An 18,385-nucleotide genomic window follows, 5' to 3' on the forward strand; every position below is an offset into this window, starting at 1 on the left:
TTTTGTCATCATCTCCACAGGGAGAAAACATTTTAGCAGCCCACAGATCATTTAGATTTCAGGAAAGCAGGGGTGTGGTGCTAGCAGGAATTCATTAGTGTGACGCTAGCATTTAAAAACATGGAAAGCACCTGCCATTTTCTTTAGTCTAGATTTTTATCACAGTGGCTCACAGGGCAGTGGAAGAGTGATACTAATGACCGGATCTTTCCAAGTTACATGCAGAACGGAGACAACTTCTTTGAGGTGAGGACTTCAGTGAAAAGAAGAACTTGGAGGACAACTACTAAATCAATTCTAGTCCTATATCAGAAAAGGAACGAAGAGACTTTGTTCAGTGAAGTCTTCACAGGTTACTTAAAAACACCTGCCTCCAAACAGCTGGAGACTTACAGTGGTGAAGTGAGGACTGTGCTTTCCTTTCTCTTGAACCTTTTATCCCATGGGTAGAGACAGACAAGTTACATACTCCCTGGTTATAAATGACCCTTGGTGACCAAGCCAAACCCCCAGATAGACAAAAATCTTGGAACTGACAAGTGGCCTGTGTGATACATTCCTCCAGTCTGACTCAGACAGCAAGACTCCAGTGGAATTAAGGCTATCACTGGGATGTGAGCTGTATAGATTAATGGTTTGCTTGATACTGCACAGGGAGAATAGAAGCCAGGTTAAGACAAAAATAAGATATATGGTTAGTGGTATCCTACCTCCACAGTTTGTGCTCTCATCAATGCTGGATGCTGGCAGGATCACTAAACAAAGAGAAGAAGATTGGAGAAAGTTGTCATTTTGCCACCACTTTACTTCTTTAAGTAATTAAACCCCCCTGTGATTCAGACACAAGAAGCTGCTCATGTTCTGCAGCAAGCTGAGAGTCTCTCTAAATTGAATGAAAAGCTCAGACTGTGAACCACATGCAACAAAACCTCTCGAAAGACCTGGCAATTACAGTACAGTTACCTGATCGCTATTTAGCTTCTTCAGTTTAGGGGAAAGAAGATAGCTAAGAAAATCATGGAAAAAGAGACTACAACCATCTGGGGATCTCAAATTTTTAAGCCAGGTCATTATAGTCCAAAAAAGAACATTTGGAAGATGCTATTCAGGCTAGACCAATATCAAATATTTTCCTGAGAGATTCAATTTCCACAAAAAAACAGAATGGAGAACGATGACTGCCATCTGTCCATCAATGATGCTGCTGTTTGACCTTTGATTTTTCTCCCCGCATCACATAGTGGTTGTCTCCATCTACCCCTGTTTGCTTCTTCATGCTTTTAGGATGCTTCCTTTCATAACTGAACCCAGGGATCTTCTTTTGCCTGCACCGTGCTGAGAATAGAGCTCATTTTTATAACCCAGCCCAAGATGAATTATGCAAGGTTACAAGGTTCAATTTGGGTGAAGCAATACTAGTTATTCATTCCAGATCTAGGTAATTCTGTATTAAAAGAGAGCTGAAATGCCCCAAAGGAATGTCAGTTATCCCGTACCTTCAACAAGGGAGTTGATAACTTATTTGTTAGTTTGCTTGCTTTACTAGAAGCATCCATACCCTTTCATAGCAGAGAAAATCTCACCCCTAGTTTGACGTCTGGTCATGAGCTTCTCTCTTATATTGACCCACCCTCTCCCTCTTCAGTGACATGGTACATACCAGGAATTTCATTATACAGGCAATCTTGGTATTGTGTGCTGTTTCCAATGCACTGAGAAGAGTCTGGGCTGTGCACCTCGCAGTAACGGCTGCGATACTGGATGCCCTCTTCATTACACAGGCTCCACTCTGACCACTCTGACCAGCCACCTTAAATGCAAGATCGAGAAAATGCACAGACAACATCACCAAGAAGGAAAAGGATCCCTTGTGGAAACGAAACTTCTCCCATGCTAGAGAGTGTTCAGATCCTCACCTGGGCCTCTCCCACACATCCAATCTGGGGGTCTTCCACAAGTTTAATCATCATGATATAAATAACAGTGCAAGCATCATAATCTACTTGTCAGATTGTAATTTTCTTAATACAGAGTAAATGAACCTTTGCTGGAGCACTGCACAGTGCAGAATTGGTTTTAAAACTCCTATATCAGCTTTGTGGTTAAAGACGCAGAAGCAGTTGGATGGGACAGTTTTGCACAGTACCTCCAAATTTGATGTAGTCTCTCAGGGATACCCCAAGCAGCCAGCACAAATTACAGTGCTTACAAAGTTTTACTAAGGTTGCTAAGAGGAGGAATCAGTCTGCACTGGATCAGAAATACACAAAAGTGGTTCAAAGTCAGCACAGATGTGAACTTTGTCCTCTGAGCTGTAGCACGCATTCATCTGCCAGTCTGTGTAAGACAGAAAAAGGATCTCCCCTTCAGCAACAGTACAGATTGATGCTTCATGACTCCTTTTGTTTGTCTTGAAAGCTTCCACATTCAAGAACCAAAGTCTTGTTTTTTCAATTACTTTCAATTGATCATCTGTTAACAAGATTTTGTCTGGCTAGCACCAGAATGCCAGAGCGTGGTCTGGTGAGCAAGTAAAAAGAAAGGTGATGAAGCATTTGATTTGAACATTAGGATGTCTGCTTTTTCCCTGGTTCAATTTACATTTACTGAATGGACAGTAAAGCTACTAACTGATGGTGTTCCTGGCTTATTTTTATGACATGCTGCAGATGCTCTTTGCTCTCATCAGCACCCTAATCAGCTGAAGCAGGGACCCAAAGTGGCTACCTTCACACGGGTGGGTGTTGCAGAGAGCCTCCTCAGTGTGCAGCCCGATGCAGATATCCTCTCCACTAGATGGAGCTGGGTTGGTGCAAGTCCGTGTGCGCTGGTAATGCCCTCCTCCACAGGTTGCCGAGCACTGAGACCAAGGAGTCCAGCAAGACCACGAGCCTTTTACTGAAGGATATGGAAAAGCAAGGAGAAAGAGGTACATGCAAGTGATTACTTCTCTCACTGTGACACAGAATCCCAGTATCTCACCTAGATCTACCCTGCCCAGACTAGCTAGCATTTTCTTGTACCCAGGACATTTGGGCCTCACAACAAGAGCTTCGTGTCAAGGGAGGGTTGGAATGTGCTGCACTCTGTGGATGCTAAATGAAGTCCATGCACAAAAAGACTGCATCATAAAGCACCGTAACAGAAACTATTCTGTACATTGTTTTATTTTTATGCAACTTTTTATAAAATATCCTTATTGCATTGTCTTTTGACACTTCACCTATAGTAACAGCACATTTACTTGGAAAAAAAAGTCATACAACCTAAGTGGAGTTTATATGACATCTTTCTTCTGGGGGTCCCAAGTCTTTTAGTCCCAGACTTCAGAAAACAGTAGCTCAGAGGCTTTATGTAAGCACGGTCCCAAAATACTTTAATAACAAATCCAGGGTGGGAACTAAGAACTCTGGTTCCCAACCCCTCTTGTCAGGCTACTAGACTACCTGATTTTCAGGTCCCCATGCCACTATTTCAGGAGATAATAACCTCGTGTCTCAGTGCAAGATAAACCCAGGATTTGTGTATACATATTGAGTGAGGCAGGAACAGAGGGACACACAGAGAAATAGCAATCATGCACTCAGAACAGATTGAAAAACATCATAGTGTCTGAAGGGAGAAAACAACACAGAAGAAGGGCACAGACATTGGTGAAAAGCCACTGAGAGTTTCCAAAATAGTACTAATAGCTGCCTTTATAGTGTTAGAGTTATTTTCTTTTTATAGGCCATAGAGTGCAATATTTGACACTCCTGCTATGCTCTTGCTACACATTCTGATCATGTTTTCCTATCTGCATTGGCACTTTATCTTTGCACTGAATTTTAATATTATAATAATACCATAATAATGCAGCACTTTCAACTGTAGGCCACAAACTATATTGCCAGAGGTAGACAGAGCTACTGTTAGAAATTGCTAGAACTACAAAGAGACATGGTGATTTGTTTAAGATCATTTAAATTTAGCTTAGATAGCTATTACAGAGCAAGGAGAATGATAAGAGAGTGAGAATATGGTAGTTAATGGTCTATTATTACTATTCTGGACAAGGAGTGCAACATAAACATGAGGACAAACTTGAAAACCAGGAAACCAGGCAAGAATACTCCCTGCTGGCTGTGCAGGAAATGGTAACTGATGTCAAGAGTAGATGCCCATCGCAAGAACAATACGTAAGCAGGAGAGGGGGAAGAAACAAGTGTTCACAAGAAGAACTGCCACATCAAGCATCTCTACAGCATTAAGTCACATTCATTAAGCCCGTCTCCTCACCAAGGTGCTAGATGTACCATGATGCTCTCCACTGAATGGAGCATCAAACCTACCTCAAGCAAAACACTACTAACCAAGCTGCCATATTGTTTCATTTAGAGGTTGTGGATGTGTTTCCCTCTTAGCCTAGGTGAAACATAGGTCACAGCACCAAGTGTGTGGATTGCATATATGAGTCATTACAATAGTGTTGTTTTTGTTGTTGTTTCTTTTGTTTGTTTCTTTTTTAATTAAGGAAAATCCCCCAAATTAAAGAAAATTTAAAAATGAAAGCACCTTGGAAATACTGATTTTTGGTGTCTCTGCCATTAAGATGAAGAACAATACCTCTGAATTTCATGCAGGAAGATAATCATGGTTACCTGGGCAAGGATGTGGGTTGCAATCTTGGTACTCCATCGCTGACCCCACACAAGGCAAGCCACCATTTTTAGGTTCAGGGTTTGTGCATGTTCTTTTCCGGATTCTAAAGCCCAACTCACAGTCTCTGGAACAGGAAGACCAGGCCCCCCAAAAGGACCAGCCCCCATTGATAATCCGTGCAGGGGTCTTACCAGTCTTGAGGAGATCATCAACAAGAGCTTCAAGGAAAAAAACCAAGATATCACAAATCAATCAATTGCTGGGCTTTAAAAAAAAAGTCTTCAGTTCATGAATAAAATCAGGATTTATACATTCTGAGGATGAGTTTCTGTTGAAAGCCATTGAGTTGTGTTCCATAGCGTTACAGCAAAGCTAGGAGGAAGTGAAATGTGTGCACACAGAAACTGAATCTAGTGATAATCTTATAAATGAACTTTCTGCGCAGCAAATTGTGGCAGTCTGGGCTGTGCTGTCAGGACACTGACTTGCACTACAACAGTAGTGAAGGGAATAACCCTGGAGGCAGTGCACAAGGGACCTCCAAAGAGAAAGAAGAGTGAAGACAAACTATCCCATAGAATATCTCTTCTTACATCGTCATTATTTGCCCATTCTCATTAGGGCAGCCTGGAAGTACCAAGAATAACTCTATATACTACCATAACAGGGCTGCATTGACTTCAACATCACAGGGCTCTCTCCATCCCTGCCATTCTGCAGTGACGCTAGTCATACATGCCAAGATTTATGTTCTTGCTATTCTGAGAGAATTCCCCCTTCCACCACCAAACTTAGGCTTGTCCCATAGTTCCCCAGAACTGGCAAGACATACAGTCAGTTTCACACATAGCTGAGCCATCATTGGGACAGAATCGACTCTCAGTTTTCTTTCTCCCAAACTGCAGCTCATGGGGATCAGACAGCTGGGCACGGCACGTGTAGCGGAAGCGCTGCTCCTGGCGGGCACCATTCTGGGTGATGTTGACAGGCATCCAAGGGGTCCAGGGTGTGTTCCTACGTACTTCTGGGCAGCTCTCTGGGTTGCAGGTCTTATATTCCTGCCAGGAATGAAAACCACTGTGACCTTCCTTATCAAAGAGCAGACTAACTGACATAAATTTGTTTGCATCCTAAAAAACAATGGGGTACCCTCTGTATCTAAAAAATCTTTCATTCACCTTCTCTGACCTCACAGATACAAGATAGTGCTGGGTACAGCAGAAAACATGGGCACTATGGAGGCAGTGGTGGCACATAGTCTCAGATGGACCTCAAGGATGAACTGTGTTTAATATTTTTATGTCTCCCTCAGGTTTGTATTTCTTTGCTGACTCAGAGTCCTGTGGGGCTTAGAATGCACGGTACGTAATGAGCAGGAAAATAATACAGGCAATGCATAAAAGTAACAACAAACTAGTTTTCTGCTGTGACTCTGAGATGCTGCTCTCAGGCCATCCTAGGAGAGCCCCATAAGGACAAAATATCAGTAAAGATCATTCCTTGAAAAGTTTACTGTTTTGTTTCTAAGACATTGTTAGATAATCTTTTTTTATTGCTTCTTGTTGTTGTTGTTTGGTTGGCTTTTTGAACTCCCTAGTTCACCTTTTGCCATTTTTGGTGTAAAGATGAGCATCTGTAGAGTATAGCCAACTTTCTCACTGGGTGGGGATGGAATGATAGGGGCCTTTACAATTCTTAACCACCAGCAGGAGGAATTCCAGTGAAAGACATTGAGTTCTTGTCTAAAAATAAATAAATAAACCCTACGATTCGGGCAGAAGGAGAGAAATGTAATGCTTTAGGACTTTATGATTCTAGAGTAAATGCCAAACAGCTTGTGAACAGATGGGAGGTTCCAGATCAGATCTGCTTACACTGAAAGAAAACTGCCCATAAAACTAATTAAAACAGCTGTATGAAACAGCTGCCAGAATAGGAAAGGCAAAATAAAGAGAGAAAATTGGTAGTCATTGCCTCATTGATGGGTTAACTGGGTATTTGACCTGTTGGTTACTCAAGTATGAAAACGAGGCTCATTTCTGTGTAGGACCTCCTTGACTCAGCAGGATCATTCTTGGGAATGGGAAAATGAAATGTAGAGTGTCAGGTAAAGGACTTGATATCTAAGTCTAGAGAAGCCTGCAGAAGCTCTCCGTATGCCAGTCTGTCCTAGCCTGTACGCACACACAGACACACACACAGACACACACGCACTCACACCAACTTCACTGACTTCTGGAATCTGCCACCTCTCTGCTTCCCAGTTCATTTCAGCATCATCTCCAGCAAGAGCTGAGGATAGCAATTTCTTCTAGCTTGAGAAATAAAACCAAGATGGAGAGAGGAGTTAAATACCAGGACCCTAGAAGCTAGATGCCAATAGGTGCCTGATATTCAATGTCAATAAACAATACATACCACAGAACAGCCTGGACACGTATTTCCATTTTCACAGGACCTTTGCCTTGAGTGAATTCCTCCACCGCAATTCACACTACATTTATTCCAAGGACCCCATGAAGACCAAAAAATTGGCAATGGACATGGACTGTTCTCATTACAGAATCTGAAAGGAGAAAGCGCATTATTCAAAAAACATTGATATCAGTACAACTCAGGGATAAAATGATGATGGATGCAAAGCTAGGCAGCACACTGCATTTGGGTGCACTTACTGCATGCACAGAAAGCTAGCAGAAGGCTGACACAAGTCAGATTAGCAATATTCCTGTTCATGGCAGAGAACTGTATCCTTTATACTGGTGGAGGAGTGGTTGGCCATGCTAACCACTGAAACTGCTAGAATCATAAAATCAGAGAATCCTTAGAGTTGGAAGGGACCTTTAGAAGTCATCTAGTCCAACTCCTCTGCAATGAACAGGGACATCACAGCTAGATCAAGCTGTCCACGGCCTGATCCAGCCTCACCTTGAATGTCTCCAGGAAGGAGGCTTAAGTAATAGGAGGTCAACCCAACATTGATCTGTCAGTACTGGCAGGTGCTAAACACTTGACAATCTTCTCATCTCATGATTTGGCCCTTACTGTTATTTGGTCCCTAAGAAACTAGTGTTGTAACTGGGGCTGAACTGGATGATATATGCATCTAAAAGCAGGTCCTGAATTAATGTTATCTCATGTTCCCTTTAGAAAAGGTAACTTCAATTTTGTTCAGCTTTTTAATCAATATTGTTCTCAAATTGAATCACACAGGACTGTAATTGACTCAGATGTAGTCCTTAAAACCCAAAAAGAACCATTCTGAATGGCCACAAATCAAACCAAACATTAAAATGTCCCGAATAAGGGAAGTTAAATGAATTGCCCTTTGTATTCTGAGAAATGCAGAGAGATCTGTCTTAAGTGACCACTCAAGGAACAAGCAACAGTCTACTGCCAAGCAGAGGTGGCCTTTAATGAAATGTCAAAGCTGGAAACCAATCTGGATGCCTTGAAGCATGTGTTTAAGGAGGGGCTGGGCTTGAAGAAACAAAATAGTGCAGATAGCTCTGAAAGTTAAAAAAGCATTGTTTTAATTGATTTTGCATGAAACTTAGTACAGATGGGAAAAAAGATGACTTTTTTTTATGCTACACCCTGCAAAAACTCAACTCTGAATCTGTCTTGAGTTGAAACTGGCAATGAAAGCTGCACATATTCAACTGCTTCCTTGGGGACAGGTCAGAACAGTGTAACTTTCTGTAGGCCCTACATTGCTGACAGCAGACACAGCTTCTCCTTTCACTGAGAAGGTGTCAGTCCCTGATGTTCAAAGAACATTGCAAGAGAGAGGCCATATGTGTGAGTAACCTCAGACCCCCTTGGCCACGAAATTCCTCCTGCTCTGTATATTCAGCCTTATTCTGCGTTCAAAGAAGATCCACCATTTTCAGCTGCCAACATTATAACCACAGAAGTCAACACATAGTGTCATTAACATCTCTTACCTCTCTTCCCTGCTCTGTCCAACACAGACCCTGCCCCCGTACCGGGGAGCAGGGTTGCTGCAGGACCGCTGGCGGACCTGAAAGCCAATCCCACAGGAGGTGCTACATGGGGCCCAGGAAGACCAGGGTGTCCAAGCGCCATTTCTAATTAAAAGTGTGAGAGAGAAGAGATTATGGGAGTTGTCTAATTGTCTTCCCATGCTTAACAGTCAAACGCATCAGGTACTGATGAGAGACTGCTTAAACTAACTGAAGAAATTTTCATAACAAGCAGACCACACCAGATGAGATTTATAAAAGGGACCCTCAAGATTGTTTAGCATTGGCCTTACTTCCCTGACACTGAAGTGTCTAAGAATGGGATAGGAAGAGAATGAAGCCAACACTGAATGATCTTGAAAATGCCTCCTAGGATTTTCTGGACAAGTGTGATTGCTACAACTCCCACTCCTATTCCCACATCATCTTCCTCATGTCTCTCTCTTCTGAGCCAATTGATGATCCCAAAGTTGTATTTCCTGGACTCTTTGACTCCTATGCAAAGGGTGCAGGTTTTGAGGCTCACCAATGCCAGTTATGCAAAAAAAAAAATATATCCTCTGCTAATTCAGAAAACACTGATGCTTTAAATCTCTTGCAGCAAAATTGCTGCCAGCTCCAATGATTTTCTCACAAGCTTCATAATATTTGGTGTTTTCCTAAAGCCTTTGGCATTGAATTCTATTAGGTGGAAATCTCAAACTTCATAAAAAATAAGAATAATTGCTTCTGGCTTTCATGGCAGCTTGCAAACATCACTGTAGTGTGACCTTAAATCTGTGCAAACCAGAAGGCAAGTAAGAGCTCAGAGGCAGGATTGAGTTTCAGGTTAATAAATGATTGCATCTCAAATGAGAAGTGGTAACTGAGCCTGAAGCAAATTTGACGTGAAAACCCTGAGTTCACACCTCACAACAGAGATGTCAGAGCATGTGCAAGTGGCCAGCTTCTCTGAGGCATGCAGTAACTCCACCACGTGCTCACATGGAAGCTGACATTTTCATCTTAAAAATCTCCTGATTATTAAAGCTTGCTTTGGTCTGATTTGGCAGGACTACTAAACCTTAGAGCTTTACCAAGGCAAGAGAGGAGGAACCACATCCTGTCTTCTGTGCTGCAGGTTTCATTTCATTTGGCAATGGTCTGTCTTGCAGAACTGCCTCATCTTGACACTTTACTGCCTTTAGTAAAAAAAATCTTCTTTTTCCTCTATAGAGAAACCTTTCTAAAAAGTCTAGTCAAAAAACAACTCAGGTGCTCTCTGGTTCTTGAAAGCTAAGCTTGAAAACAGATGTTAATTTTCAAAGCGTTTGCTGAGCTAATAACACTGCTGGCAAGAAATATTTTCTGGCATAGCACCAATCGGAGCAGAGGATGAAAGTTAAAACCCACTTTGCCCTTCACACTTTTTGTATTTGTTATCAATTCTTGCCAGTTCTTGGCAGCTTTATTTCAGAACCCTGATAGATATTTCTCCCCTCCTCCTCTTGCTCTCGTATCCCTCTTCCTTCTTCACTTTGCCTCTCCCACCTCAAACAAGGTCACAGAACAAGAAATTCACTTACATAAAAGTGCTATTCTTCCAAGTTATTCTTCCATGTTTTAAATGACCTACTACCTCCCTAGTCCTTAACTCAAAACAAAGATTATATGTTAAAACATGAAAAGACAAAATCAAATGGAAGGTTGCTGCTATTATGGGGGGAAAAAAAAAAACAAACAAAAATCTTGTCTAAAAATTCCTCACAAAAACAATTTTCAGTATCTGTTGTGTTAGAGGGTTTTTAACAGAAAGACACTTCCCATTTTCAGATTTTCAGATTTCTAATAGAACTCATCTGTAGCCATCCTGCTTTCTCCTTGCAAGAAGAAATCTCAATGCCATATGAAGTCAATTAAAGGAAATTTGAAGGCTGAGGCGGATGTAGGATGACCAGATGTCCTTATTTTTCAAACCATGCTGTTTTCCTGTGTCTTAAGATTGAATAATTTATTTTTCATCCTCTTCTCAGAAGCTGTTCCTGCCTATTTTGCCATCAGAGCACTGCTGAGAAACCCATCCCTCTGGCGTAATTTGCCTTTGCCAGTGACATGAACAGACAGCGCAGTGAAGGCTCTGCTCAGCCCACGGTGGCAGCACAGAGGTAGGAATGACTACACATCTTTTAGGCGGCACAGCCCACAACTGGAAGGAGAGATGCCAAACCAAACATGAGTATTACTTAATTTTTGGTGCCAAGACCAGCACTGCTCTCAAGGGAGGAGCCACAAGACAGCTGTCTTTAATGGCATCAACATTTATAAGGAAGATAAAGTAGATAAAAAACTGAACTGTCCCAATATTTACCAAAATATTGACTGGCACCACCCTGCTTAAGTAGTATTTACCCTATTGTGTCATCTTTCCTTGAGTCATTACATGATGTAGTCTGAGGGTGATGGGGTAGCATGGACACAAACACGGCAGCTGTGTCTAGGCACCCCACCAGAGGACATTTAGCTTCCATACTGCTAAAGTATGAGCTCCAGACTTCCCTAAGAAGATGGCATGGGCATAAGCTGAGCTGCATGTTATTTATGGGCCATGCCCAGTGAGTGTGCCTCCTAGGTGCCTCTGGCTGCCAGGATGGCATTCTGCAGGCAACACACGGGACATGAGTAGTGCAGGCAAACCTTGCTTACAGCCATGTTAGGTCCTGTCTTTTCAAGCACTGGTCTGCAGGAGCTCTGTTGCAAAAGCAACACAACCTCAGAATTCAGACTTCACAAAATAATGACTGAGATTTAGCTTATTACTGTTCAGTTGGATAACATCTACCTCTACTTTACTCATCTCCTAATGAGTCACTAGTTACATACACTTGAGGGAAACTGAGGCTTAGTATAGGCAAGGTTAATGTTAACTTTGATTGGGGTGCCCATATTCCAAGGTAGGTCCCTGTCTGAGACACACGAAAGTGCCAGGATCCCTTTGCTCTAATCTCAAGTTGGGTCTCACATACATTCTGTTGGCTGGGATACATCATGGTCACAGAAACAAAAGGAAAGAGATAAGCTGGGAACGGTCACAACTATTGCTCCCTTCCAAAAATGCACAGAGATGCTGACATGCCTTGAACAATTTGCGACCTCGATCCTGGCCCCTTCACAGCTGCGACCTCCACAGCGAGGACGAGGGCTGTCACATGAACGTGACCTACACATACAGGAGCCTGTGCTGTCCCCATCTGAATGCTCACACAGTTGCCATGGGGACCAGGGCCCCAGTCTTCCATTTGTGGTCAGGTTTTTCACCTAGTTTTAGGGAAAAAAAAGAGGGAAAAAAAAAAATCATTACTAGCAAGTTTACATTTCTGGAGATGTCCCCACAATAAAAATGCCAAACAAAGCTGCTGGGGCAATTAAGATGTAGCTTAGATAGGAGCTGTCTGTGCTTGTGAGTAGGATTCAAAACGGAGGGTTGTTTTCAGGCTATGCCGCATCAATGTTTACTTCCAAATTCCACCCCACATACCTAACATGTGCACACAGGCACCCAAGCAGCCCTGCCATGCAGCACCCGCCTGCAGGCCACAAAGCCACTCTGCTTGTAGGTCCCATGAAGCACAGCTTCAGCCTTCTGACCAATACGTAGCCAGCACTTGTTGTTCCCTTTCTGTGATGCTTCTGCCTTTGTAGTGCTCGAGGCTGCTGGTATAATCACATCTATAGGCTCAGACTGAGGCCTTCCTGACTTTGTCCCCATCCAAACACACTGTAAGAATGGTCTTACACATTGTGGTAGCAACCATAGGGCTATGCAGCCCCTTCTCTCCCCATCCTACAGGCACCGTCCCCAGGTGATGTGTGGGATGCAACATCACAGATTGCTTGAGTGAAGCAAATGGTTCTTTCAGAACAGTAAACATTCCCCTGGTTTCCCTGAAGCCTCAGTGCACACTAGGGAGCACGAGATTTGGACGCAACAAGCAGTTGAGTTCTTACAACCATGACACTCTAGGGAACCTGATCCAGCATCTGCAGCTTGATAGTAACCCCAGTGCTGCTCCTTGAGGAGCTAAGAACCACAGAATCACAGAAAGATTAAGGTTGGAAAAACTATTACAATCATCTAGTCCAACCATCCACCCACTACCACCATACCACTAAATCATGTAGTTCAATGCCACAGCTACCTTCTTCTTAAAAATCTCCTGAGACAGTGACTCTACCACCTCTCTGTGCAGCCTGTTCCAATACCCCTCCATCCTTTCTGAGAAGAAATCTTTCCTAATATCCAACCTGGTGGCTGGTGGGATGCTCAGCAGCTTTGATAAACCCATTGGCAAAGGCAACGCAGGCCTTGGCCTCAGTGTTGCACATAAAAAGGAGTGAAGAGGAGGCTACATCCCTGGCTTATGGTCCTGGTCCCAAATTTGAGCCAGCTACCGCACTGTGCCACGTTCGGCTGAGCTCTGTAGGCAGCAGGATCAATCCCCTGGAATCCCCTGTAGGGAAGTCATTTTTCCAAACCAAGGCATGGTGAGGCTGTGAGCCCACTCAGACAACTGTGGTCACAGAGCAGAGCATTCAAACACTCATCCTCTTAAACACACTGCTCTGGGCTTCAAACCTGGCATGGTCAAACACTCACAGTGCACCTCTGGTGGGTTGCAGTCTTCCCATCTTGCTCATCTGCAGCAGCATCAAAAATACACAGCAGTGACACAGAAGTAATATAGATCTGTTACTGTGCTTTTCAGGCAGCAGTTGGGGAGTATCAAGCATCTGTTGCAAACCTTTATTTGCAGTAGATTACCATGTCGTTATAAAAATTTGCTCTGGGCTGCAGGTTACAAGGCAAGACGCCCAGAGAAAAGAACATTGAGTTTTGTTGTTGTTTTTTGCGTTTGTTTTAAACATGTGCTCAGTCAAAAACCCATTCAGTTGGGTTGCTAAAAATCGGGGAGAAAAAAAATCAAAAGAACTACTTTCAGATATTTAATACTAGATTTTTATCTCCTTTTTCCTCCTGCCTTACAAAAGTCATAATTCAAGTACTGGATCACTCCTATTCATTTTTGAGCCAGAAAGCCTTGCTGATTCCAGCAGGGAGCTCTGTTCAGAAATCAGTGGTATGATATGGCCCGTGGCTTCAATTAAATAAAAAAAAAAAGCTGACAAATAATTATTGGCTCATAAGTGATACTGGGAAGCAGCCCAAAAATTAAACAAATAAGCAGCCATAGTTGAAATATTGGGATTTATAAACATGTCACGTTGTGAGTGTGGGAAGGCTCTTTTTACTTATGAAATTACACATGGATTATTATTCCATCTTTAAACTTGTAAAAATATCTTCAAAAGAGCAAACTTGGGAAGTAGGATAAAAACTCATGGGCACTGATCTTTTTCAGAAATATCTTTACAATGCAAATCCTTTGCATCCAACAGCATCTATCAGACAGAGATGACATCTTTAAAACATCTGTTATCAAATGGGCATCACTTATCTGATACTTCTAATTCCAGAGATCTCATATTTAGTAAACTGACATACTCCTGCCAAAGCTGTCACCATTTCCAACCAAGAGTTGATGATTGGACTAGATGATCTCAGTGGTCTTTCCCAACCTTAATCATTCTTTAATTCTATGACTTCATTTCCCATTTATGGGCTCAAATGCAGGATATAAAAATTCAAACTACTACTCCTACTTCTTGCTTCCAGGGCATTTTCAGTGTTTATTCTGATATTACAGATAAGGCCAGAAGCATTTCTTGTCCTTTTAATATATCAGTACTTTTTCTTAGGATTCAAATATCACCTGCTCATAGCTTTATCAAGCTTTGATTATTTCAGCTGGAATTTTCCATTCTGGCTATCTGATAGGTGGTGAAATTTTTTTTCCAAGTTTCAGTCAAAATATTTCAATCATTTCTAAAACTAAACCTAGGAGAAAAGAATGTTTGTCGTCCATAAATAGCAACATTTTCCTTGAAACAAGTGAGTGCTCAGAGCAAGAAACCGAACTTTTTTCACTGGAAAACTTTTCCCACTTTCCATAAAATGTCAGTCAAATACGTCTGGAATATAAAGTCCTTGGGAAGTGGGAAAGAAAAGTCTCAGTTTTCAGAGACTCTATAGATTTTGATTTTGGCACTTGAAGCCCATTGGTGTGTGCTAGAGGAGGGTAACTCTCGGCACTGCAGCTGAGTGGCTGCACAGAAATCGAGAGGAAGGTATAAGTCTGGTAATCATATCAAAAGGAAGTTGGAGATAGATGAGCAAGAAAATGGTGTAGCATGTTTGACACTGCAACCACAGCAATGAACTTATAATCACATTTTGGGTGTTACTTGTTAGTAATATATGTTAAGCATTGCACAGGTTACTATGTTAAAAAACTATATTATTAGATCTGCTTATTGGGAATCTGAGGCAGTGCTGTAAAAGATGTGCAGACCAGCTGTGAACAAGCATGCTTGCTTAAGAGCAACAGTCAAGTCATCTTAGGGTGTTAGTTGACTCACAAAGGCCTAGTCCTTCTAGGATGTGATTCAGTGATATGCCAGTTCTGGATTTAAAAGTTCCTGTGTGCCACACTCTTAGCTGTGCCAGGACATCTGTTTGCGGGCAAGGCTGCAGAAGAACTTACTGACAGGATCTGGGTTAGGAAAAGTTTATTTGGGAGGGGTGCTTTTAATCTACACTCTGTCACACTGGAGTGTGATCTCACATACAGCTGAACCAGCACAGCTGAGTGCCTGGTGCTCAGCCCAGACAAGTAGGGTGAGAAACAACAGGACTTCTTTAGATGGTAACTCATCAAACTGAAGTCCCAGTGACATCTGGCACCATGTTGCTACATTCCCCTTCCTTTGCTGGAGGTCTGCATACGCTGCCCTAGACTCTTGCATCTGTTGACCATGATCTTTTTAAGTGCACTGAACATGAAAAACATACACAGCTGATGGAGGTGCTTAGATGAGCAAGCCCATTCCATGCCAGAGGTGAATTCATTCCAGCAAAGGACAGAGGAGAAAGAAAAAAACAAAAACAATTGCGTGCAGGTTTTAAAGGGCTTGGCAGCCTATCAGTGGAAGAGCAAGAGCTCATGTATGCAGCAGAATGAGAGCACCAAAGTGGAAAATAATGTACAAGAGAAATGCTAAAACAAATGTAAAACTAACACCCCAAGAACAGCCAAAGCTGAATATTCTGTGCTGGATTTTTATGACCTTGAAACAATGATCTGGAAGTAGCCTGTTCCCTAGTGTGCACCATGTTCAAACTAGAGGATTAGCACCTCACACACCTATCAACAGACACAGGCATTAAGCAGGACGAGATAACAGTGTGGGCAATCAAGAAACGCTGCATCCCATTTCAACACAAGGAGGGTTATAAACACACAAGCCTCTGAATCCAGCAGTGAAAAACTTAAGCCTGCCAAACTGAGGATGGATTGAAGTAGTGACTAATATTTCCTGGGAAAATATCTGAGAAGTAAGGAAGATAAGGGGAATAAACATCACAGTAGCTCCAGACATAAATAGCATACTGAAGATATAACCCATCAGCCCCCTTTTTCTGTCTACTGGACCTAGCTGTATTAACATACTAATTGATGTTAGATAATAAAGATAGACATTAATGAGAATTTCTTCTCCTCCATACTCTTACAACTTATTAAATAAGAGTAGTTTTCCTTCTCAACCACCTTTGCAGGTACAGTTCAAGAAGCAGGAATTAAATTTGGCCAGACATCTTCTGGGGAGCACAGCCAGGAACTGGATGTTCAAATCAGAAAAAAGTGAGTGTGTGGGTAGTAAGAGAGCCAGAGAATCACACTGATTGAAGAAGTCACTTTCTTTTAACTGCTGCATCTCATGGAGAGCAGGGTAAGGAAAGAAGACCATATCCATGAAACATCACGTAGGTTTGGTCTTTGGTCTGCTAAATTTGAAGTTATAACTGAACTCTCTCGTATTCTCTTATATAGAATCTCTCTTTCCCTCCTGTTCTCTAATAAATACATATCTTTTTGTTCCCCCTACAAACCTTCCATGATTGGTGTTTCTCTGCTGCTCCCTAGGTACCACTAAGATCATCTAGTCCAACCATCAACTCATCACCACCACATCATCCTGTGGGCCCTGGCTCAGGGATTCAATAGGAAAATGAACTGAATGCTGTCCTGGGACACTGGTCATCACCTACTCTGACCTCCCTAACCTGTAGGGAAGCCCAAGAGATGGTGCAGACAGTAGGGCAGCCCTGAGGCAGCTTGAGTTTCATGTAGGGCTTACACAGGTCTCAGCAGGGACCCAACAGCATGATCCAACCTCTCAACCACTCAACGCAAAGGTGGGTATGACCTTTCAACCTATGGGGTTGAAAGCTTGCTTTGGGATCCCCTTTTCGAAGCAAAAAAATACAATGGGTTTCTCTGTGTTCTCAACAAGTGTCTGTGCACAGATATTGGAGAAAAAAACCACTGGAGTCTGTATGCTCTACTATCAGCCAGTCCCACTCAGGCTGCCAAACACTCACTTACCCTATTGCTTTTACACATATGCATATACTCATACACTCATATACATACGAAATATTTCCACTTACCGGGCACTCAGTAATATTTTGAGTCCACAGACTCATGTTGGAGCTGTCCTCAATGGTGGTGCATCGCTTCTGTTTGTTATCCCAGCCACAGTAAGGGTCTCTGGCTCCTAGGCATTCCCTGCATGTGCAAAGAGAAAAGATTAAAGCCGTGAGACTGTCTAGCTCTAAAGAAATGTATTTGAGTATAGTGCTTGTGTATGACAGCTGTCAAGTCCACCAGGGCTCAGCAGAAGAAACAATTTTTCTAAGCAGAGGTTTACCTGCTTGGAAGGGGAGAATGGCTGAGCAGAAGGGTGATGGACACAAAGCAAATATCACTCACAGAAGCTGCAGATTAAAAATCAGTTCACTCCTTTCCAAGGCCTAGGGAAAGAAAATGACTTTACAAATTTTAGTCAAAGAACCTTGTCATTGAGATATCTTTGTGCTCCCATGTAATCACTCAGCAGGCCAAATCTCACACAAAGCAACCTCTGTGAGTATGTTTTCTGACACTGTGTCCATCCAAAGGGGTTAGACAAGCAGAATTAGCCAATGGACCACTAATAAAGGCTTTCTATTAGTGCTGGCATTTGCTGGCACAATGGTTTCATTTATAATCCCAACATCAAGATGTCAGTTTGGAAAAGTCACAGCAGAACATTATTTCTAAGCTTTTGGCTGCTTTAAACACTGCTGTATTCATTTTCCTCCTGAATCCATATTTACAGACTAAGTGTGTGTTCCCAACATGTGAGCTCCTAAAGAAAAATAACCAGGGTTCCTACTGCCACTGAACAGAGAAAGTCAGTCACAAAACTAATCTGTACCAACAAAATTCAGCTGTATTGGCTGCTCCCATTAGTTGCTTTCAAATTGTTAATTTTCATTAAGAGAAAAACTAAGAATACAAGCCACATCGTGCATGTGTTAGGGAAAGACAAAGAAGAGACAACTAAACCCCAAAAGATTTGCAATACTGCTTTTTATTCCAATGATCCATTCTCTTCTATCACACAAAAGGGCTGCCAGGATCTTTCCAAAAGTCCCAAATGATTTGAAAACTGCCAATTAGGCAGCAGCAAGGGACCAAGAGTTTAAAATTCAGTTCAAAAACGAAACAGGAGAGTAATAACATTTATTTTAAGGGTTGGTATCAGTATGACAAATGAAA

The 18,385-nt window shown here is 42.2% G+C and overlaps 1 protein-coding gene across 1 annotated transcript in view; it reads right to left on the bottom strand.

Moving 5' to 3' along the window:
• Window positions 1-420: 420 nt before the first annotated feature.
• Window positions 421-18,385, bottom strand: part of LOC100546910 (semaphorin-5B) — a 37,952-nt gene continuing 19,987 nt past the window's right edge. The window contains exons 5-13 of the mRNA XM_019617405.1: window positions 17,233-17,350; window positions 11,740-11,921; window positions 8,589-8,732; window positions 7,060-7,207; window positions 5,474-5,699; window positions 4,641-4,859; window positions 2,728-2,898; window positions 1,661-1,810; window positions 421-755 (exon numbers count right to left, since the gene is read on the bottom strand). Of these exons, the coding sequence (XP_019472950.1) occupies window positions 436-755; window positions 1,661-1,810; window positions 2,728-2,898; window positions 4,641-4,859; window positions 5,474-5,699; window positions 7,060-7,207; window positions 8,589-8,732; window positions 11,740-11,921; window positions 17,233-17,350 (1,678 nt within the window). The 3' untranslated portion in view covers window positions 421-435. The remainder of the gene's footprint in view (window positions 756-1,660; window positions 1,811-2,727; window positions 2,899-4,640; window positions 4,860-5,473; window positions 5,700-7,059; window positions 7,208-8,588; window positions 8,733-11,739; window positions 11,922-17,232; window positions 17,351-18,385) is intronic.

This window comes from Meleagris gallopavo, chromosome 7, assembly GCF_000146605.3.
Source record: "Meleagris gallopavo isolate NT-WF06-2002-E0010 breed Aviagen turkey brand Nicholas breeding stock chromosome 7, Turkey_5.1, whole genome shotgun sequence".
NCBI classification, from domain to species: domain Eukaryota; kingdom Metazoa; phylum Chordata; class Aves; order Galliformes; family Phasianidae; genus Meleagris; species Meleagris gallopavo.